At 41.9% G+C, this 23,770-nt stretch overlaps 2 protein-coding genes across 3 annotated transcripts in view; both read right to left on the reverse strand.

The window, feature by feature from the left end:
- Positions 1 to 4,436: 4,436 nt before the first annotated feature.
- Positions 4,437 to 10,177, reverse strand: LOC105915764 (lymphotoxin-alpha). 2 transcript variants are annotated; one of them, XM_036144683.1, is made up of 5 exons: positions 10,062 to 10,177; positions 9,523 to 9,846; positions 7,712 to 7,742; positions 7,550 to 7,612; positions 4,437 to 6,269 (listed from the first exon to the last, which is right to left on the reverse strand). In XM_036144683.1, exons 2-5 carry the CDS (start codon positions 9,814 to 9,816, stop codon positions 5,851 to 5,853), a joined length of 807 nt encoding a protein of 268 aa, XP_036000576.1. In that variant the 5' UTR covers positions 9,817 to 9,846; positions 10,062 to 10,177; the 3' UTR covers positions 4,437 to 5,850. The 2 variants fall into 2 exon arrangements, with proteins under 2 accessions (XP_036000576.1, XP_012705437.2); XM_012849983.3 differs by having other exon boundaries at positions 9,523 to 9,851.
- A 4,025-nt stretch (positions 10,178 to 14,202) lies between these two features.
- Positions 14,203 to 23,770, reverse strand: part of LOC105932841 (multiple epidermal growth factor-like domains protein 9) — a 46,135-nt gene continuing 36,567 nt past the window's right edge. The window contains exons 5-6 of the mRNA XM_012872171.3: positions 19,753 to 20,028; positions 14,203 to 16,206 (exon numbers count right to left, since the gene is read on the reverse strand). Coding sequence (XP_012727625.3) covers positions 15,686 to 16,206; positions 19,753 to 20,028 — 797 coding nt within the window. The 3' untranslated portion in view covers positions 14,203 to 15,685. The remainder of the gene's footprint in view (positions 16,207 to 19,752; positions 20,029 to 23,770) is intronic.

Consider the following 23,770-nt stretch of genomic DNA (forward strand, 5'->3'; position numbering starts at 1 on the left):
ATACTTTGAGCAAAGACAAATTAAACTTGTGTTAAACAGAATGCTGAACGCCAATTGAACGTGTAAGAAATTAGGATGTGTCTGTTAAATGAGAGGCATTGCAGGATGTAAAAGAACGTTGTGTAGAGACAGAAGAGGCACGGATATCTAACCAGGAAGAAAGAAAGTCTCACCATAAAGTCAGCAGTTGTAAAGCTTCAGTTTCACACAGAGCTGGGTTTTACTCATGTCAAACCAAACCAGAAAATGGTACGCCAGTGTGTGAAAGTAACTTCATTTTAGTTCTCACCCTTAAGAAATCCAAAATTTTTTTTTTCTGTATATCCACAACCTAACATAGGACGGGTAAAAGGAGCGTTGGACATGTCAACGTTCTTCTTAGTTTAAACAAAACAAAATTTGTTGTGGGCAGAGGTGTAGCATAACCGTGAAGAATACCAGCACATAACAATGGAATAAGAAAGTTGTACTTCAACATGTCATGGAAGCATGGGACAATAAAATGATCTGAACGAGGAAATAAATAGTCCATGGCTCGTTGCAATTGGCTGGGTTTCCTTAGATAGAAAACTTTTAACCAATCTGTGTGGATGATAAGATTAGATGTTGGGAATTAGAGCCATATAAAAATATCTGAATTGAATTATTAGGAAATGTTGCCACATAAGTCCATAAACACTGCAACAGCAATAACAAGAATTAAAAAGCAATAAAAAGCCAACAATATAATAAGTTGATGTTCAACATAATTAATGGGTGAAGCACAGATATAAAACAAACAGGAAACTAGCCCACATTGGAGTTACATTAGTGGTCAGGATTTATTAAGAAGAGAGATGGAAGTTGGGAGAAAGGATCATTTAAAGCCGCTGTTTTTGCAACAAATATGTAGTCTTTACCCGATCATAGTAGTAATCTGGATCCTGCTATATTCTTTTTGACTGTTTGATTACAGAACCCTCATGAACAGGAGCAAGGGCAGAGACGGAAGCATTTACCATCATGATTGTTTTTAATGTTTGCTTTTAGTTTCTAGTTTTCCATGTTCTATTTTGTTTCTACATTTTATTCCTACTTGCTTTTATTCTGTTTTTTCCCCTGTATTTTAATCATGTAAAGCACTTTGCATTGTCTCTGTACTGAAATGTGCTATACAAATAAATCTGTCTTGTCTTGTCTTGTCTTGCCTTGCCTATTATTTTCATTATTGATCTCACTAATATTCTAGATTTAGACTGCAGGCTAGCAGTCAGTGAGCCAATACAAGCAACCACGCCAAATCTAATTATACAGCCAATTAAGTCATTGGCAGTATGTCAAGCTGTCAAACATACATCAAGAAAATGTGGAGCACATAATTGTTGCACTGTTTGACATTGTTTAAAAACAGTTTAGAAAATGGGAATTTTGTGCAGCATTCATGAAGTACTTGATAAAGGAATTATGCTATTTATGAATACCTTAATTTTATGGGGAAAAGCAAATACTGTATCCAGTGTTTTTGTTTGGTCTACTTCGGATCCCTTCGTGTTCGGTGAGAGAAACAGAATCTGTTTTGGGCTTGAACAAGTGCAATAATGTCTTTTTTTTTTTTTTTTTTTTGGATGCGTCCTACTCTGCAGTTTAGCTCTTAGAATTGTTGTCTGAGGGCCAAAGGAAAAGGGAACACCTCAATAGCACATCCTAGATCTGAATTAATGAAATATTCTCATTAAATACTTTCTTCTTTACATAGTTGAATGTGCTGACAACAAAATCACACAAAAATTATCAATAGAAATCAAACTTATTAACCCATGGATTTGGGGCCACACTCAAAATCGAAGTGGAACAACCAACAGCCAACAAAGGTGGCAGAAAAACAACTCAGCATAGAATACAGAGGAGAAAACAGAGAGACACAAGAAAAGTGTCATTCCATATGTGTCAGGAGTTTCTGAGAAACTCAGGAGAAACACAATACCAGTAAATTTCCAACCTAATAACACTCTCACACTGGCGACCTGTCCAGGGTGTACCCCGCCTCTCGCCCACTGACAGCTGGAGATAGGCACCAGCACCCCTCACTACCCCAATAGGGATAGACGTGTTAGAAAACGGATGGATGGATGGATGGATGCATGTCACTCTCAGACGAAAACTAGTTCACCCCAAAGACAGAACACCCAAACCACAGCTGAGCGGCGTTGTGTATGCGGTCCAATGCGGTGAGGACTGCTCAGACTCCTACTTTGGAGAAACTAAACAACAGCTACATACACGCCTGGCGCAGCACAGGACGGCCAGCAGCTCGGGGCGATTCAGCAGTCCACCTGCATCTCAAGAACAAAGGGCACACTTTTGACGACGATGTCCAGCTTTTGAACAGGGAGAACAGATGGTTTGAAAGAGGACTGAAAGAAGCCGTCACTAAACAGAGGAGGGGGATTGTGCTTCCAACTCCCCAGTGTTATCAGCTCGGCCCTCCAACACACTCCAAAGGGATTACATCAGCAGTCTCATCATTGGTCAGGTGAACAAGTACTCTGCTCACACCCAGTGTCTCTTCACTGTTATGCAGATGATTTATAAATCTATTCGTCTCTTAAATCAAGTATGACTAACATGGTTTTATTTTTTGTAGACCGTATAACTGTTGTTAAACAGTGGCTAGGTAAAAAAAAAGTTCTTAAACCATCAAAAGACTGAACGTATTTTATGCAGTGATAATGCTTCCACAGACATCAGTGATTTGCCTTTTAAGTTAAATGAAGCAGTTAGAAATCTGGGGGCAATGTTCAACCAGGAGTCTAACTTTGAAAAACAAATGAACTCGGTAGTCAAATCTAGCTTTTATCATCTGCGTTTGCTGACTAAAGTTAAATCTTTTGTAAATCGCACTGACTTAGAGAAGGCCATCCATGCATTCGTCAGTACTGGACTTTAGTACTGTAATGGACTTTCTATTGGTGTCCATCAATCTTCTTAATGTCAGCATATTACCACAGTTCTATTCTCTTTGCACTGACTCCCTGTTGATTTTAGAATTTATTTTAAAATCTTAATGTTTGTTTTTAAAGCATTAAATGGACTAGCCCCACCTTATTTATCTGAACTTTTAAGTCTTCCTGTACATGGGAGATCTTTGAGGTCATCAAGTTGCCGTTTATTAGATGTCCAAAGAACTAGGTTAAAGCCCTGGGGTGAGCGGGCCTTTTCAGTGGCAGCAACCCAACTTTGAAACAACCCTTAGATCTTCGTTTAACTTCTGACCAGAGAATCTTTAAGTCTGAGATTAAGATTTATCTTTTTAGACAGGCTTTTAATACCATGTGGCAGAATACCATTTCCCTTATTTTATTGTAGTTCTTGTGTATTTCTTTTGTGTGCTTCAGTCACCTTAGTTGGTTGTTGCTTGGCGCGATATAAATCAATCAATCAATCAAAAATTATAGAAGAGAAGCAGCAGTCAATTCCCAGCGTAAGTACAAGTGCAAGAACGTACCAGACAAACAAATAGTCCTTAGCATGTTTTAAGAGATGCATGGTCAGACAACCAGACTGCCTCATTTGGCATTTTCAAAAGGAGAGCAAAATTCATGTCATCAATTAAGGCAAATCATCCAGTTCATGAAGCAGATATTACCGGAAAGACACCCTATGAGAAGTTCTGCTTCTATCTCTTCAGTCCACGCAATGTTGTCTTTTGAGATCGTCAAAATGCTTCAGTGAGACATGTAAGATGAGTCGGTGTGTTCTTTTTGGTCAACGAAGGCTTCTGGTTTTAGAAGGCTCCCATGGAGGCCATTTTTGCCCCATCTCTTCATCTTCAATCATGAAGTTTGGTTTGGGTAGTTTTGACTCTCGCATATGAATAAAGAACATCCCTTAAAAACAGGTTTTTGAATTTGATCAGGTTTATCTGCTAACAAGATTTGTTTGGTGACCTTTAAAGTTAAGACGTGGCAAAAACAAAACGCTATAATCACGTAAGAGGGCGGTACAAACACAGCTCTTCATGTAGTCAGGAGAAGTGGAGCAGAACAATAAGAAAAAGACAAAAAAGACAAAAGGATGAAGCGCTTCTTAGTTCCTGTTAAACCAACAGGAATTGTGAAGTGTCATTAATAGCCTTGAAGCTGCTATTGATGTTAAGGTAAATATAAACTAGAGCTAATGCAGGAGCCTAGTTTCGGTTGTCATTAGTAGAAAACAGCAACAGTTGGATTATAAATGGCATCGCTCCACTAATAACCTTGAGATTTTGTGTTATCAGTCATATTGAGAAACTTTCCCAGGATATGTAAACTAATTAGCACAAGGGACGTGCTTGGGAGATAGGCTTTTTCCAGGGAAGTGCTCTCATCCTGTAAATGGCATGCCCTCTGGGAGTTTACAATGGGAAAGAATGAAACTCCCCTCCTCACAGACTAGAAATAATGGCATGTCACTGAAGGTGCTTTTAGAATTCATCTTTATTGCAGAAACCCTGACCAACATTACACACGCACACACAACTGTTGAGTTCCCAGAGGCGCATCGTGCTCCCAGCAGGAAAAGTCACACCATTTAATGGAGAACAGACTGCTTGCCAGGATTTAAACAATCAGGTACCAACAAATTTTAGCACAAAATAAAGCATCGCCTTTAATAGAAAAATAACAAAGTGAAAAGCCAAACAAATATTTCAACAGATTTCTAATGTACATCAGTGATTCTTTGTTCAGGTCCAAAGAGGCAGTAGACAGAACTTGGGTTAAATCTTTTCATAGAACACATCCTCTGGGTTTGCATCTCCAACATGTCAGCTTTCTACTCTTCAAATGTGCTTTGAAGAATCCACTAAGTGGATTCTATCAGTGAATCGTAGATCTGAAGGACTTAAACCACACCAGCCTTCCCAGAAATTGCCATTTTTACGGAGCAATTGCCTTAATTCCCTGGACGCCCACCAACGGACAAATCTCCAAATCCTTGATCATAGTCTGCCTAATCTTTCCTGTTTCCTGTCTGTAGCTTCTATTCTCAAAGAAGTGGCTTTCGTATACAAATTGTCTCATATACAGTACCGCCCTTTCAAATTAAGAATTATTAAACTTATCAGCATCATACAGTATTTATATTGGCTCTAAAAGACTGACTGACCTCAGAAATTTCTGTAACAGCTATTTAGATTTTGACCCGGTCTCCATCAAGGGTTACATTTGAAGTGATTTGTCTTAGACTTAGTTCTAAAAATTAAATAAGAAGAAAATTGATTATGGCCAAAATGAATATTTTAATAATGCTATTAGATTTATTTTAGGCGGCTGATATTAAAAATAAACAAAGCAATGCTTATCCTGAATTCTGGGAACAGTAAAGCTTAATGATACCTGCAGCACATTTACTTGTAACCAGATGTAGAGGGCAGAAATCTCTCGTAGTCATTTACTTGGTTACTTGCTCCATAACAACTTGGTTTCCAGTGAAAAAAAAACCGCAATACAACTCCAAGCCCGAGATAAACCCCAAAGTGCACGTCCTTTTGTATATTAAATTAAAATAAATTAAATGCTTTCTATAAACACAGAAATATTGTTCCCAGTATAACAACGTAATATAATAAATTTAATACATGTATACCATGGAATATGCTACAAAAAATATACATTATATTAGTGTAGTTTAATTGCATCAATGTTTAGGCAGCTGTTAGCAAAAGAAAGATCATGGAAATGAAGCTAAACTACTGCTGAGAAGGTTTTACTCCGTGCTGCATGAGTGCGCTGATTACTTTACCGTAAACCATAAACCTGCACTGCTTACTTCAATAGTTATTGAAGCAATTCCGTAGCTAGACCTGGAAATAACCAACAATCTGACCACAAATCAAAAGATGAGTTCAGCTCCAAAGAACACCGTTTGTTCTTTCCTATCTAAGTAGCTCGGATGAGTTGAAGTGACACGCAGTTTGTCCTTAGCATCCAGTTTAAATAAGCCGGACGTAAAGAGAGATTTTTCCCATGATCTGTGGCCGCACACCACTGTGTCGACTGTGGACAGGAGCAGGTGGTCAATTGGGTAGCTATTTTTGAAGACATTCACGCTGTTGGAGAGGGTGAGGACCTCGTTTTTGGAACACTCGCCGCTCTGAATCCGGAACGTCAGCTGCAGGAAGACTCTGTAGAGGCCCTTTCTGGGGACAACTAGACTCCCGTTGCTGTAGCTGAAGCCGCCTTCAATGTACGCTTGTCCAAGTTTGTCTTCCCAGAGAAGATATTTTCCAAACGTGTTGTTATGGGACAGCACTGAAGGGGAGGACAGAAAACACAAAATAAGATTAGAACTCTACTTTCTTCTTGCAGCTAACATCTCATACAAGACTTAGGAAGAGCTGAAGGAAAGAGCAGGCCTCCGCTGGCAATCGGGAGCTCAATATTGTTGTTAGGCTCAACGCCAGGGCTGTCTGCTTTGGTTGGTTCTAATCTCCTCGCACTATCGCCTTTGCCCAAACATGGTCCTGTAACATATGTAGCGTGCTCATGCAGATTAGTTGCTGAAGTTAACTAAAGGAGCACACATCAGGGGAGCATGGTGCATGATAGAACGCCCCCTTTCTCTCCCAGAAAAAACGATACGATGCTTGCCCATATAACAAAGGTTGTTACAATTTCCAATCAATATAATGCGATATTATCTGTCCATTCAACATTTGCATTGATATCAACTCACTATAAAAAAAATATATATGTGATTTGACCATTTTATTTCTAAGCTCTTACAGGTATCTGGCATTTAAATCAAAAACAGCATTCTTCCCATTTTAAAATAATAATAATAATATTAATAGGTCACCTGATTACTTTAGACTCATGCCTGAATTTCAAAAATAACGATTTATCTTAAAAAGGACGATATGGATTGATATTTCCTTTTTGCACTGATATAACTGGATTGTTAATCATTTAATTGATATATCGCTGTGGATCGATGTATTGTTACACCCCTAACTTTTACTAGATGATGTAATTAAACTAAAAAAAGGAATGTCTTTATTCGCTTACTATATTATTCTCTTTTATGTATTATTTGAACGGTGAAAGTAAAGCGTGCAGGGGTCATAAAAGCCAAACCTAGGGCCAGTCTTGTGTATCTCACTGAAGTATCCTTCAAAGTGTTCCAGGTCTTATCTACTAGTGCTTGATTTAAAAAGGGATAAACGGAGACTTGCCTAACAGAAAAAAAGAACTGACATTCTGGGAACATTTGCAGAACAGCCATGTGTGAACCTGTGCGTCACGTGACATGACATGGCATGAATTAGATCATCTATGTAGTGGTGTACATGACGTCATTTCTGCTCTCTTTGCAGAATGAGCTCAACTTCACGACTCTATTGCCTTTGTGTTTTAGAGCCACTTTTAGCTATTTTTGTTTTTAATAAAACTTGGTAGCAAGGTCGAAATCCTATTCTGGCCTGTTTCTTGACACTTTCTTATAAGTATGAGAATACTTATACCTGCTTACAAACAGTACAGTTAGTTACCCCCCTTCCCTCCCCCTCATTGAGCCTTCAGTAGGTGTCTACCTGTCAGCATGGCACTTGGAGGCTGCTTTGCACTGTCCTCTTGCTGCATCTTTTCAGCAGTGCCTAGAAGAAAGATCCAAAAAATGTCTGGATTTTAACAAATGATACACGACAGAAAAACAGACCTTCATATCAATTTGTCACCAAACTAGTTATATTTACCTGATGAATGGGTGTCAGCATCAACCATGGTCTGCAAGAAAGCAGAGACTTTGTTAAAACAGAATGTTTTACAGTGTGACACAGAAAACAGGTTTATGGTTCTAAAGTACACCTTCAGTCTGTACTGTAAAACATGCAGATTGTGACATAACAGTCCTTGTGATTATTGATAAATATATGCTCTGGCTAATTTTAAAATAGCCCTCCTCCTACTTGGTGAAAGCAGATCTCTTCTGCATATCCTCCCTCATTACATCCATAAACTGTTTCCTCTCCCCCTCCTCCGCTGAGAGCTTCCTATGCTAAATTCTTTGTCTAAAACCTCCATAATCACACATCCAAACTATTTAAGTATTGCTTCTCTAAATTTATCTCCAAATTGCGCAGTTGTTATCATATCCATTTTGGTCACTTCTAATGTATATCTGAACAGGTCAGCTTTAGCAGCTCAAATATGGAATAAATGAATTTTATTCCAGTTTATACAATTAAAAGAATCCATAAAGTCTCATTTTGCTGGTCCTATAAAAGCATTAATAACACATATTATTCACTGCACTTGGTTCTCAGCGTCGTAAAAAGCTAATGAATGACAGGGACATACTTTGTTGACTTAATGGGGAAAGGTTGAATCATTTTACATTCCTGTTGGATTCCAATCTAAAACCTTGGTTGAACAACTTGTACTGTACTCTTCATTTTAAAAGCAATGTTTGTCACATTTTTTATATGTGAATCTCCATAGTGCCTTGCAAAAGTATTCACCCACTAGGCATTTTTTTTATGTTTTTTACTGCCTCACACCCTGGAATTAAAATGTGACTGTTTGAGAGCGTGCACCTTTTTTTTTTTTTACAGTTGCTACTACAAATCTGAAGTTGACATTTTTTTGTTTTTTTTACTGTGAAGCAAACAACAAACAGGACAAGATAACTAAAATAATAAAAATTCAGTGTGCATAACTGTTCACTATTCAGAGAACATTACAGAAGTAAAAAGGCATATATATATATATATATATATATATATATATATATATATATATATATAAATATATATATATAATTTGGTATTTCATGTGTGCGTACAGTGACACTACATGATAGAAAGCCTAATGTTGTCCCTTCTAGCCCCTTCAAAGAGCAGTTAGTTGTATTTCCAGTCCACTTCTAACAGGACAGAGTCTGAAAAGCCCGGAGTTTCCCCCACTCTCCCAGCCTAACCTGAACTCTCCCTCCAGTCGGCTAACCGGCTCCGCGAGGCGCGAGGCGCGCGGCCCGCAGCCTTGTCGTCGCGCGGCCCGCAGCCTTGTCGTCGCGCGGTCATAACAACACAGCTATCGCCAGCACGTGCGTGTAGAGAAAGTTGGGCTTAGCGACGCTCCCACAGACATGTCTATGGACGCTCCTCTGTCAGAGCGATGACGTCAATCAGTTGGCTAAAGTCACTAAAACTGTAGACTAGCCTCGTCCTGCACGAGGGAACAATAATTTAACTACACTGTTTTAAAGCTATAAACGAAATAAGCATTTTACACAATCGGAACCCCTCCCTTTTTTTCTTTACATATTTAAAAAAAAACATGCACACATGTACTGCTGCGCGTCTATTCAAACCTAAAACCCGAAAGCGCTGGAACCGAAGTTAAACTCGTTGTGCACACAGCCTTGGCCACTACAGCCATGATCATTGCGCACTTCGGCAGTTGCTTCGTTCCTGCCCTGCTGCACTGCCAGGAACTTCAATACACAGTCATATTTTCAGACGCGGTGCAGAACAGCACCTGAGAAAAACACCAAACAGGTAGTTACCCCACTGTCAGGAGCAGAGGCGCATGGCCGCTCGAGTCTGAACGTCAGGAATAGCGCCAGGACTCCGCCAAGCAGCAGAAGTAGCACCACAGCCGCGAACTGGGCCATCCGTCGCCTGTGCTTCTCTTTCAGGAGCTGAATGTAGAGGCTGTTCTGGCACCGAAGGCCTGCCTCTGCCTCTGCCTCTGCCTCTGTCTCCGCTCCTCCCTCGCGGGCGCGCCAGCAGCTCTCGTTCTCCATGCCTCTGCCCTTCTGTTGGCGGAATACGTCCCGACTGCCTGCGAGCATCTCCATTTATCAGCGCGCGGTCGCCCACGTTGAAAGCTGCGCTGCATTGACAAGAGTCTCGATTCAAAAGGAGTTTCACCCAGAGTTGAAAATCTCGCCCGAACTTCCTCTTTCCAAGAGCTTTGATGTGCTCGGGGCATTTAGAATAAAAAAAAAAAAAAAAGAAAACGTTTGCCAATTTTGTTGCATGGAATGCAACAAAAAAAAAAAACGTGCTGAACAAAAGCATCACCATGAACAGAGCAACGTACCTGCAAAGAAACGTGGCTGTCCCTGCAGATCCACCACCTTCAGCTCCCTGTGAAAAGGAGCAGAATGCGCGGACACTTCACATGGAGCGCATCCATTGTGGAGCAGTTTGTTACGCTACCCTGTGGAGCAGGGGCGCAGTGAGATGTTTTAGGGCAGGGGTCACCAACATGGTGGCCGTGGGCACCAGGTAGCCCTCCAGGACAGTATGTGCCCTCCAGCCTGTTCAGAAAAATAGCACAACCCTCCAGTGAGCTGCATACAAAATGCTATTTTATTCAGTTGCTCTTCCTTTTTAATCATACTTGTATTTACATAGATCTAGAAATGACAAAAGCAATAAAAACATATTTATATTACGTAAAGTTAAGGTGAGCTTGGACTCTTGTAGTTCAATGGTCAGTACATTTAGCCCTTCGTATGATACAGTATCCACAAAGTAGCTCTCAGTTTCATAAAGATTGGCGACCCCTGTTTTAGGGCCTATGGATATGGTGCTCTATTTTTGCTCGTTTTAAAACCTTGATATTTTAGCTAAATGCTGCAAGTATATCTAACAGCATCTGCCAGGCGATTCCCAGCTGCAGGCAACTCAGAACCTTGTTAAGGGTTTGTTTTTGGAGCAAAAATAATTTGGTTGGCTTGTAGAAAATCCCAGCTCAGTATGTTTTTTTTTTGTTGTTTTTTTTTGTTAAAGAAAAAAAAGTGAAACATTTGTAGAGATCATTTTCTCAGAACACATTGCTTGTTTTTTTTTTACCCGGCAAGTTTAGGACATGGTCGTAACTAGATGCCATTCTTGCAGTTGTTTGTTTTGTACATCAACAGAGACGGTGTGGTTGTCATAAAAGACAAGAGGATTAGTGATCCAATACTACACCATGCCTCATGAGCCCTCGTATAACGCTATGATCAGTTGGTTTCTGGCATTGTCATATTTCTTGCAGGAAGAGTGTTTATTGTTGCGGGTGGTGCTCACTCTACATCAAGACCTCAGCCAATAATAACACTGTTACAGTTGTGTACTGGGATCTGTTTTCAAAACAACAGTTTTCTGTAAATTCCAACATGCAGGAATTTACAGAAAAAATCTATTCAGGAATGGTTAAGCTTTGCTTTAGGCTTGCTGGGTGCCTGTTGAATGATGGCACCTTGAGGCGCTGTAGCTAACATAGAGGTGTAGGGTTTAGGACTGGCAGTTGCCAATAGCTAAATAAAAAGAGAATTCTCACCTTGCTAGTAACAACAGATGTGCTTTACTTTGTTTAGGCCACTGACACATTTCTTACAGAACAAGAGGAAACCTGGTTGTGTGTTCGGACGTTACACTGTATTGTTAAACGTTGAAAATAAAGTTTTTACTACCCAGGTGCCATGTTACGTTTAAAAGATGCGAGGGGTTTTAAGCTCAGCGACGACGTATTCCCCTGAAAACTGCCACCAGACGCGAAGCGGCTGACAGCACCACCTGGAGAACTATCGGCAGCGTTTTAAAAAGTCTGGGTTCATGACAGCGAAACATCGATATCTAAAGGTTAAACGCAGGTTTACTCACGTTCACCCTACAGCAGCAGATCCCAGATTTCCTTTTACCAGTATGACACAATAACCCAATTTCTGCAAAAATCAACAGATGTGGTTTAGAAGCACAAAACAAACAGTACGTGATCAAATCAAAGCTGAAGGAACCGAAACCGCAAGACCATAACCACATCACTTATCCGAAAAACCCCAAACTCCAAGAAGGTTCCTCATAGCGTTCGAGTGTCATCTATTCGCGCATCTTCACGCTTTTATGCTGATTCAGGAAAGGTTTTTATAAACTTAACTATTATCAAGTAAATCTATCTGCAGGTGATGGGCACGGCTTGATTTGCTCTGTATTGGCTGATTAACAACAATCTGTCCACTTTGAGAACAGAAGTGAAGCAAAACGTAAAAAGGTGCTGTCAGCAAGCTGGTCTTGACGTCAGCTACGTTTTGTCAACTGAGCGATACGAGCGATTCATGTGATGGATGAGGAAACTTGAAGGGTAAAAATAGGGAAGAAGTTTATTTGGCTCGTAGAGTAGTACTTGCGGTCGGGCCTGATAATGACGCTGTTACTCAGGGCCTCAGTGTTGCAGATGATTTTTTGGCAGATGATGTGGTTCTGTTCCTGCCTTCAAGCAAAGCCCTTCATTGTACATTGAGGTGATTGTCAGTGGCCTTACGCCTGTAAGTCTGAGGCCTTCCTGTGGAAAAAGGTGGTGGGCCTCTTATAATGATAGTAATCATCTATATTGTCATTGCAATATATACTTCAATGAAATTCATCCTCTGCATAGAACCTATACCTTAGGGAGGGCTGTCACTGAGCAGTACCAGTGAGCATTCGGGGGCAAAGGGTCTTGTTCAGGGACTTTCACATTGGAAGTCGAACCATGAACCTTACAGGCTTTCCAGGATGTAAGCACCCTGCTTTCTAGCCATTAGGTTGCCACTCCTCCAAATTGCCCCAACCCCGTGTTGGGGGAGAGACTCTGTGAAACAGAGGGATTGAAGTCACTGAGTGTTTTGTTTATGAGGGATGACAGGACTAAACAGATGGAAACATGGATTGGGGCTTTGTGTACAGTGATACAGCGTTGTCTGTTGTGGTCAAGAAAGGGCTGAGCCAAAAGGCAGATCTCCCAGATTATCACTCGGTCTACTGAAAACAGAAAGGGAACTTGTTCTAGTTAACAAGGAGATCTGTGATTTTCATTCAATCGGTGATTTTATTGATCCGTGCTAGGAGAAAACAGAATGCAGGCTCACAAACCTGTCAGCATCCACCCATCCGTCCTGACTGGACAACACGGAAAACTTGCTTGTTTTCATAGCACAGTTTCTCAAGGGAGGGTCTTCGAAAAACATCGGGTTAGCTTTAATCAAAAGGAAAATAACGTTAGGAATGTTGGGAAAAAACTAGACCTTCAACCTAGAGGGGAATTCCATCTGTATCGGTGTTGAGCACCTCCTAGTGACTTTTAAAGCACTGTCACGGTCCAAGCAACATCAAATACAATTCTCAAACATAAACTAAACTCTGAAGCCACAACAGGGGACTGAATGCTGTTGACTGGTCTCTTACAGAGTGATAAAGAGAAGCTTCCATCGACACCACTTTACTTCCCAGCCTTCACCCACAGTTGTGAGCCATGGATCATGATCCCAGATACAAATGGCTGTAAAGCCCTACCTTACAGATAGAGCCCTGGGTAAGTTTCAAATAGAGCTGCTGCTTCGCCAAGATGCTTCCGGGGTAAACCTGCAAAAGATAGTCTTTTGCCCAGGGAACGCGCTGGTATTCTCCAGAGTGAATGTCACCTGAGAGAGCGAAGGTACCTCAATGAGCTGCTTTCAGATATCTGCTGGACAATGCATAGACTGACAGTAAAGAGTAGAGGACATAGAAAAAGGATGGAAGAAGTTGAAGCTGGGTTAGTTCTTGACTTTAACAGCTCGTCTGTGTTGGACATGTGAGCTCAGAGTAATCTTCGACTGCACAACGGGTCCTTCGGGAAACTCCTCGACACATGCAGTAATCATAGAGGCATATTTTCTAATCCTAGTTGAGGATTCAAAGCTTTAAACCCAAATCAGACTTTTACTCTGGTGCTGAACTCGGCGGGGGCGGCTCAGCGGGAGCACAGGTTGTCGTCTATAATTGGCGGTGGGTGTGATTTCCCGACCCGTTGCCGTCCACTATTGGTTAGCCTGGGAAAGGTTTAGGCCCCGTTTGGGGGTCTTAGGGTTAGGAGCGTGGTCTGCAGCAGCCTATCTGTCTCAAGCTTCAACATGATCTTCAGAGATAGAGTTCTGCACCGTACCATGCCAGTAAGCCCGTTCTCCTCTGACGTCAAAGGACCACGTCTGCTTACTGGATGTTTCCTCTTTTTCACATCATTTTTTTGTAAAAAAAAAAGAAACAAGTAGTAACGTGTGTGAAAATCCAAATAGATCAGCAGTTTCTGAACTACTCAGACCAGCCTTTCTGACATCAACTGGCGCTCAACCTTGCAACAATTGTTCGGTTGCAAACAAGTACCAAAACAGGACCGCCTGACAAAATGGACAGTGAGTGTATGTAAGCTGGACGATTGAGAGAAACTCAGGCCAAACAGTTAAACCCATTTTTATTTGAGAGTTGAGCTCTTGAGTTTCAGGTCTTATTTACACAGCTTGGATTGTTGCAGTTCTGATTTCTGGGCGCTTTCAGTCCTCCGGCCGTCTACGTGGTTTAAGTAGGAAATAAAAACAATAGAAAAAGCTGACAGCATCATCACACCCAGAGAGGGTCAGAGCTTGTTGAGTGACAGTGCGCGCACACACAGTATCCTACCTGTACAATAACCGTGCTACTATTCACATTCATCTGTACATTAAGAGCTCTATTTACAGTCGTCACATTAGGGAGAGAGCCGGTACCTGAGGAGTTACTGCCACCATGAGCTTTACTCATTCGCCAGAATAAAGAGAAGCGCATCTGGCCGGTGGCAGCCTAAACGACACCAGATCCATGAGATCCATGTGGTGGCCGCACTGATTTCCCAGCTCGCCGCTCCTGCTGATGCAACATGGCTGGAAGTGGTCTAAGGAAGCAGCGTGCTCCATGACAACAGAATCAACACTGGAGTCCTGTTATTTTCACACAGCGGACGGCCTTATCAGCTGAGTCACACTCCCCCACCCTTCGCATAACCGTGAGCCACTTATTTGAAGGTTTGTCCAACTTTTGCCGAGGTAGGCAGCGGGGAGCAGATTAGATTAGAATGTTACGGCGTTTTACGCAAGCCCAAGATGTGTCACTTCCCCTGCAGCGGCGCAACACGGGGCGTTTATAGAAAAGGTGGCGGTTGTTTCTTTAAGGGTAACACTCCTCTCACACACTCAGAGCGGGCTGACACACTTTAAAAGACGGAAAGCTATAAACAAAAGGTGAGGTCGATCCACTCGGACTCTCCAAGAGCACACGATCTATACATGGAAACAGACTGGCCGGGTGAAAAAAAACGTCGTTCAACAGCACGCCAGATAAAAACACCATGAAGAAACACGTCCGAAATGTGCAGCATTTTCTCCCACGGGTCAATAAATAAATAATTCATGAAAATAACAATCATTGTCTCAGTTTAGGATCACCCGAGGAGTGATCTGAGTTTAACTTTAACTGTCCAGAGTCCATAAAAAAAAAAAAAAAGAAATATGAAATGCTAGGCTCCCATAAGTCCTCTTACTGGTTTCAGGGATAATTTTGCACCTGTCTCACCCTAGTCCAATTTACAGTACAGCAGCGCCCTCTGCAGGCGTGAATCTTAATAAACCATATTCTTTTTGGAACCCTTTTTACTGATCATCCATTTCACAATCAGAATATAACAAAAACGGCCATGTTTCAGGTTTAAACTTTGTGTCCATTTTTCTGACAGCATCTCTGACACCGACGTTTGGATTTTCCGTCAGTTTGCCAAGAGCTGTGATTTCTGCAGAGAAGCAGGGTAACAACAAGCAGTCACGCGATGGGGAGCTTTAGATTTGGTATGTTCCAGCAGCTTTATGTCGTCTGTAGATCTAGTAGTCTGATTTGGGAGTGAATGGGCCGTTAAGCCTTGTAGTTGTTTGCCTGTGTGGTGAGGGCCAGCTGGCCGTTGGGCGCCACCTCAGTGGCCTCGTCCTCCAGTAGGCCGGACACGTCTGCGTTGGGGATGCTGTCGTGGTAGCTGCTGAAGCTGATGTTGTCCTCCTTTAGCTCGATGGTCCAGAACGGGGCGTTGAGCTTGCGGTTCTGATACTCCCGGTAGGTGTACACGCCTCCCACAAAGCCCAGCAGCAGCAGCACCACCAGAATGATGACAGCCAGGATGATGACGTTGAACTGCGTCCATGAGACCTCCTTCAGGGCTGCTGTGGTGTTGTCAGTGGGACTGCTCAGGCTGGTCAGCAGGGCCTGGGTGGTGGTACTACTCAAGGCGGTGTCCCCTTTATTGTTGGATCTCTGGATTGGTCCGCCTTTGGTTGCTGTGGAGGTCAAAGTGGTGCTGGTGAAAGATGACGTCGGGGAAGAGCCACTGGACGTGGGGGTCTTGGCCGTGACCTCTGCTGGTGCTGGTATCAATCGGGGGTCTACAGAGAGAGAAAGATTCAAAACCTCAGTGCATCTTCATTTGTAATTTTGAGAAATTCACAGTGATGTGACCAAGTCTCAAGGAAGCACGTGATCCAGAACACAGTGGTGAGAGTTCTGGATTCTGTTTGTTATCAAAAAATCTGAGAAGTTCCTTCACTTTCTTGTCTTGTCTCCTTGTTATAATCTATAACTCCAACCTAAAATATGGGACAACGAGCAGTGAGGGAGGAGATCAGCTGGAGGGCAAAGTATTTGCTGGTGGAAGGATTTATCACCCTAAACCAGGGGTGATCTGTCTGGCAGGGTGTCAAATATTATTATGTAATATTATGTGCGATTAAATATTATGATGGAAAACATCATAATATGGCATACATAAGCTGTGGGGTAATACACAGCCTGCACATAAACTCATAGAGCATGTGGATTAGAGCGCTGCTTTGTAAAGGCACAGTAAACTCCACCTACCCCGGTTTATCGCATGGCTCAGAGGTGCATTAATGGGGCTGAGAAAAGCTTCCCACAGTAAATGCAGAGTTTGCATCAACTTAGGTGGCTATTGCATATTAATCTATCAAACTCTCCAGTTTGGACCAAGTCAAAAAGGAAAAAAAGGCACAAATATCAACTGGCACCATGAGCCAGAGAAATGCATAGGACCTGCAAACTGGAAGAGATTGCAATCAGAACAGAATTCAATTCAGTTTTATTTATATAGCGCCAATTCACAACAACACATGTCATTTCAAGGCACTTTGCAAAGTCAGATTCAATTAAATCATAAAGACAGATTGGTCAAAACATTTCCTATCTAAGGAAACCCAGCAGATTGCATCAAGTCTTGTCAAGCAGCATTCACTGCTCATGAAAGAGCGTAGAGCCACAGGGACAGTCGTCTACATTGTTGATGGCTTTGCAGCAATCCCTCATACTTAGCATGTATGAAGTGACAGTGGAGAGGAAAACTCCCCTTTAACAAGAAGGAAAACCTCCAGCAGAACCAGGCTCAGTATGAATGGTCATCTGCCTCGACCCACTGGGGTTAGAGAAGACAGAGCAGAGACACAAGGAGACAGACAAAAAAGCACAGACGCACATATTGATCCAGGAATACTTTCTATGTTATATGGTAATGGTAGATAATTTGCCCCCCTAGATGGTGTCACAGCTAACAGAATGCCAGACCAGGTGTACCTACTATGAAAAGAAAAAAACAGAACCAAAAGTTAAAAGTTGAAATGACAACAAACAATCCAGTAGGAGAACTCAGCACAGTGAGAAAAATAGGCCCTAATGTCCTCCAGCAGCCTAGGCCTATAACAGCATAACTATAGAGATAGCTCAGGGTAACATGAGCCACTCTAACTATAAGTTTTGTCAAAAAGGAAAGTTTTAAGATTAGTCTTAAAAGTAGACAGGGTGTCTGCTTCACGGACCAAAACTGGGAGTTGGTTCCACAGGAGAGGAGCCTGATAGCTAAAGGATCTGCCTCCCATTCTACTTTTAGAGACTCTAGGAACCACCAGCAGACCTGCAGTCTGAGAGCGAAGTGCTCTGTTAGGAACATACGGGGTAATCAGAGCTCTGATATATGATGGAGCTTTGAACTTTAAACTGCATTTTGTGGACTTCCTGATAGTAAAGAGTTACAATAGTCCAGCCTTTAAGTAACAAATGCATGGACCAGTTTTTCAGCGTCACTCCTGGACAAAATATTTCTACTTTTGGCAATAAACCCTGGAAAAATAAACCCTGGAAACCTGTTTAATATGGGATTTAAATTAGATGTCTTAGTCAATTTTTTTTACTTTATTACCAGATTTAATGCCACCCAGATTAAGTGATTGGTTAAGAAGTTTATTTTTTGAGGATGCTGGTCCAACGATTACATCTTCTGTCTTGTCAGAATTTAAATGAAGGAAATTTAAAGTCATCCAGCTTTTGATGTCATCAAGACATGCCTGTAGTCAAAGTAATTGATTGGATTCATCAGGATTCATGGATAAATATAGCTGAGTGTCATCAGCATAACAGTGGAAACGAATCACGTGTTGTCACAGCAAACAGGGAGAGAAATGTTCTCTCTTCCTGTTTGCAGTGTTTAAGACCAACCTTCCTTTGGGAAATGATTGCAGCTTTTTTTAAGAATCTACTCAGTCAATCTGAAAACAAGATCCATCTGTTCCTCCTCTTCATGATACACCACACATTTCAGTCAGAGACATGTCTGTCTAGAACAGACTGTACATCAGTAGGTATAGCAATCCTGGCTGTTCAGCTACTGAAAATAGTAATAATGATAATAATAATAATAATGCATTTTATTTGAAAAGTGCCTTTGAAACACACATGAACACTGTATAAGAAAAATAGAATTGAAAAACAAAGAACAATAAGTCCACAAAGCACCAACAATTTCACACAAATAATAAAAGGTTACAGGGAATATGCTGCTTTAAAAATATATGTTTAGAGGTGGCTGAGGGAGTGAAGTGATGAAGCTATGAATGAAGACAGAAGTGGAGTGAGGACTGAGGGAAGGATGGAGACACTTTATGGAGCGAACAAGGAAATAAACAAACCTAATAATATTATTAATATGGGATTGACTGGAGGGGAGGCTATCCAGGATGACTCCAAGACTCTTTACCTGAAGAGAAAGGGAGATTGAGGAATTGCTGATGGTCAAAGAAAAGTTATTGGTTTTAGCGAGGGTGGAAGTTAGTGGCAGTTAGAAGGATCTCTGTTTTATCTGAATTAAGTTTAAGAACATTTGTTGTGAACCAGGAGTTGAAAGCAGAGAGGCAGGAGTACAGATGAGAGGGGGTTATGTAGTGGATGGTTTGCAGCTGGGTGTCATCTGCACAGCAGAACTGGATGTAGAAGGAAGGTTCGATGTGGGGCAAAGGTTACTGACGTTATTAGGATCAAAGCAAGGTATTTACAGGGCCTATATCATCCAAAATCAACTTTTTTGAGCTTTTAACCATGTTATGATGATTTCCTTTTTTCGGAGGGCAATGTTGCTGAAAGAACCTCAAAACATCTGGAACTACCTCCTTTGGTCAAATGAGACCAAAGCAGAGATGTTTAGAAAAAAACAAACAGAAAACGGCACAAACAGCTCATACCAACTGTCAAGCATGGTGGCGAAGAGGCGGACAATGATCACAAACATTAGAACAGAATGACTGAAAAAGAAACTAATTGAGACGTTGCAGTGGCCCAGTCAAAGGTCAGACTTCAACCTGACTCAAACACTGTGTTGGGGACTCAAGGGAAATGTGTAGAAACCAATGTCTGGAGACCTTAATGAACAGAAGCTGAGTGGGCCTGAATATATCAATAACGATGTGATACAGTCAAATAATGAAAGAGATATTTCCACAAAAGATGACCCTACTAGATGCAGTCGTGGGTTGACTTTGTGTTGTTGTCTTTCTTTTATAAAACTAATTGTATTCACATGTAATTTGTACTCTTGGGTTTAGATTTAAATGACATTAGAACAGTTAAACCTTATTCTGAGGTGTGGGCCTTACTTAGACGGGTGCAGTTATGTGCTCTGGCATCCCCTACGAACCCAGGGGCACACTCCTGGCACCGGGACCCGGACGTGTTGTTGATGCAGCTGAGGCAGCTGCCGGTTTTAGGGTCACAGAGCTGAGCAGGGCCATGAGGGTCTGCGTTACCGCTGCAGTCGCATGGTACGCAGTCCCCAGAGCCAGATGCGTTGTAGAAGCCAGGACTGCACTGGTCACAGTGTGGGCCGCTGTAGTGGGAAAGGCACTGGTCACACACAGGAGAGCCACTGGGACCTGAACAAAAGAAGAGAGATGACCATGTCAGCTGCTGATTACGGCTTATCATGTACCAGCAAGGCTGGAGGACACTTTAATGAAGGATAGCTTCATACAATGAAGGATGCGTTTTCTGATAGATTTAAAGTGGATGGACATTTTAAATGATTACTGTGAATGACCATTAAAAATAAAAATTGCATTTGTCAAAATATAGGTATAAAACACAACTGTGGCACTAAGCCTAATTCTCACAAAATGTTTAGAAAGTCGTTTCAATCAACTCGTAATGTGTGTGTTAGGCCACTAGGTGGCCCAAGATGACAAGCTGTGATTGTGGGAGCCATGTTGCAGCAGCCTGTATTCCAGGCTGTTTTCCCTCAGGAAGCCTACTGCTTGGAAACCTGGACCACTGCTGTGTCTCCAGAGGTCAGGGCACACCCAGGCCCTTCATTCTGACATTCTGCGGATGGCAGGTATTCTGGCAAGGGGATGGAGCGAAACATTAAAGTGTGTGTGGCAATAGAAAAAAAAGGTTAGTTAGTTTGGCAAACCTATGGGAGTTATAAAATACATTCAAGCTGAAACGTAAAGGCCTCTCAGATGAGCAGATTAACACATGAACTTCTACCTGGAGGTGTGGCATCCACAATTAGCAATAAAAACATCAACACACCATTATGAGGGTAGGTGTTTTGGTAGCAACCCCCCCCCCCCCCCCCACACACACACACACACACACACACACAGACATAGAGAAAACCTGTGACCTGAAACACCGGAGTTGTTCTAGAAGGTTTGACATAAAACCCATTCACGGCGTTCTGTTCATTTATCATTAGTCTGGTCTGCTCTGTGTTAAAAACAAAATGGAGCCTCCTTTGTCTGAGATCAAGATTCAAAAACAAAAGCAGAATGTTCACATTTAATGTACATTCTGATTTTATTAGTAACTAATCTCCTTTCAGCACAAGACCCATCACTGTTTCCAAGAGTCAGCTTTCTCTCTTGGTAATATGAGACTACAACACCTTGTGGCACGTCATGCAGTATTAAAGGGCGCTACCATCAGCTGTACTGTGGCCCTGAGAGGAAAGCTTTTCACCAAACATTGTCATATTGACTGTCAACAAGTGTCCAACACTACTGCTTGGCCTTGTGAAGGTGGCCTCTGTGGTCCTATGGAACAACAGGAACAAGCAGCAGGGAAACAGATAACTTCATTACTCAGTAAGTCATACTTGGGATCCAAGCAATGCTTGGATCACGTCCTGTCTGAGTTCGAGCTGCACAAGTTACGCAAATGCAATCAAAGTGAGAAAATGTTTCCATACGACACTCATCAGCAGGAAGGTCACATGAAGTGTGGCCTTGCCATCGTGTATCTCAACTGTTCTTTTCTGAGGTGGACAAATAATACAGCAAACAATTTTAATGGGCTTTGAAAGCAACAATCAGGTGTGAAATTTGAACTTGTGGATTTTCTCTCAGCCACACAGGGTCAAGTGATACATAAAAGCTCAAATATATGCATGTTGATTTTTGGAGACCTAAAATTTGTAGATGTTTAAAAAATAGGCACTGATGCAGAGCAGCCTGCATCTTCTTCTTTGGGATTTGAATGCATCCCCAGGGCAGATGGGAATTGTATTTCCCCCCCAGCATGTTTGTCCAAGAGTTTCCCCTCCAACAGGCAACACTATAAACCTCCAGAGTGTGCCATTGGGGATGTAGGGATTTCATCTTTCTCCTTTTATAACAAACACGCATGAGTGCCATCTAAACACTGCTTTTCAGTCTCCTTCTAGAAGTTATTACTGTGAAGAACAGGGCGAAAAGCTAAAGGCAGCTAACAAACTAGCCTGAGCCCGACTGGTTTTTAGCAGTAGCGATTAAAAAGAAGAAAAGAAAAAAAAAGATTTATTTTCCCCAACAACCATAAAGTATAACATCAGGGTTACCATATCCCATATCATTCTTATCATGATGTTAAGCAAGCATGGCTGGGGGAGGGGTTGATACCACCCTAAGGAAGTCTTGGTGGGTCAGGAAGAATTTGTATGAATCCCGCATCAGAAAAGAACATATGATATTTTGACAGGTACCTTGGCTTTGGATTTATCGAAGCTCTGGGCATTTCTCAGATCGAGTGTGATGAGAAGCTAGCTAATGACAGCATGAGGCCAGACAAACCTAAATGACACCAAGAGACTAAACTCCACAAAACTATGGGATAAAATTCGGAAATACTTTGAAAGGAAAAAAACAGCTGGCACTGTCAAAAAGATCCACTGACAGCAGAAAAGCCTTTGAAAGAGCAGGTAGCGATTTACACAGAGCCATAGTAGTATCTGTTGAGTGTTCACTTTTAATTCCAAGGCTAAAAAGCCACACAGTATAGGAGAACAGCTCATCAACCCTGTTGATGAGCTGCCTGGCTGAAAATTGTGGAACTGATGGGTGGGACACAAGCGGTGGATAGAGTGAAAACTGTCCCACTGTCCAACTACACTGTCAAGTACAGAATAGATGAAATGGCAGAAAATTACCAAAACCAGCTGCATAAGATTGTCAGATGAGTCCGGGCTCCTTGTTTATGTGCAGTATATTGATGGTGATGACTTGAAACAAGGCATTCTGTGTCCACACATTTAGCAACAATGCCAACAGGTCATGATATATTTACAGCAGTGGACCCTTATTTTATATCCAATAACCTGGCCCATGACAACCTGGTTGCATGTTACCCGGACGGAGCTGCAGCAATGATCGGAAAAAACAAATGTTTTAACAGCTGCTTTAAAAAGAAAGCCCCAGGATGTTTGATCTGTCACTGCATGCTCCACCGTCAAGCTTTGGCAGGAAAAGAAAACCTTCAGAAGACCTCAGTATCATTGTCATAAAGATTGTCACCATGGTAAATTTGATAAAAGTTTGCAATTGAACAAGAGAATTTTTGCCCAGCTGTGCGAAGACAAAGCGCATCAACACTGCTGCTGGAGGCTCTCACGGGGACAAGTGCTTGAGTCTCTCCTGGAACTGCAAGAACTAACGAAAGAATTCCCGCGAGTCCACAATTGATCACTGTACCAACAGCGGAATGACGAGATTTGGATCAAAACGGCATATCTTGCTGACATTCGTGTTTTACGATGAGACAAACAAGCGGATGCAACAACCTGATTCAAATGTCCTGCAGTGCAAGGAAGCTGTGGACAGTTTTGTGTGTAGACTGGAGTACGGAGTTGGAAAATGTTGAAAGGGGAGTTTCAGCAGTTTCAACTACAGCTGAAGCAGTCCCCTTGCACTGTTAACGCATCTTTACCCACAGACTTTATCCAGCTTGTGAACCTGCTCTGTGAGGAGATACAAAACCGCTTTGAACAGTTAGAAAAGCGGATGCTTTTTTAACTGTTCAATGTAGATGCACCTTATGGCGTTCAAGCTGATTCTGTATCAACAAAATGTTTCAGATAAAATAAATACAGAAAGTTTGGCATTGTCGGACAGATCCTTGCACCCAGACTGGCCAAAAAGTAAATCCGCAACAAATCTGCATTTCAGGTTATTCTGTCTGAGCTGTGTGGGACTAAATGTTGGGACCTGCCTGCAGTACCCCTAGGGGTTGTGACCCCCATGTTGAAGACCTCTGGTTTAGAGACAGTGGCACTGTGGAAGAGACATGAGGCGGAGCTAGAGGTAGGAGAGAAGCAGAAGTTGAGATTCTCTTTAGGAGTGATGAGGATGGATAGGATCAGGA

This window comes from Fundulus heteroclitus, chromosome 12, assembly GCF_011125445.2.
Source record: "Fundulus heteroclitus isolate FHET01 chromosome 12, MU-UCD_Fhet_4.1, whole genome shotgun sequence".
NCBI lineage: Eukaryota > Metazoa > Chordata > Actinopteri > Cyprinodontiformes > Fundulidae > Fundulus > Fundulus heteroclitus.

What these genes read in the sequence shown, in the direction of transcription:
- LOC105915764 (XM_036144683.1), bottom strand. Translation starts at nt 9,816, where the DNA reads ATGGAGATGCTCGCAGGCAGTCGGGACGTATTCCGCCAACAGAAGGGC. An exon ending in TGCTGACACCCATTCATCAG is followed by an intron (nt 7,613 to 7,711) that starts GTAAATATAACT and finishes TCTTTCTTCTAG; the next exon opens with GCACTGCTGAAAAGATGCAG. An exon ending in TCCAAGTGCCATGCTGACAG is followed by an intron (nt 6,270 to 7,549) that starts GTAGACACCTAC and finishes CCTCCCCTTCAG; the next exon opens with TGCTGTCCCATAACAACACG.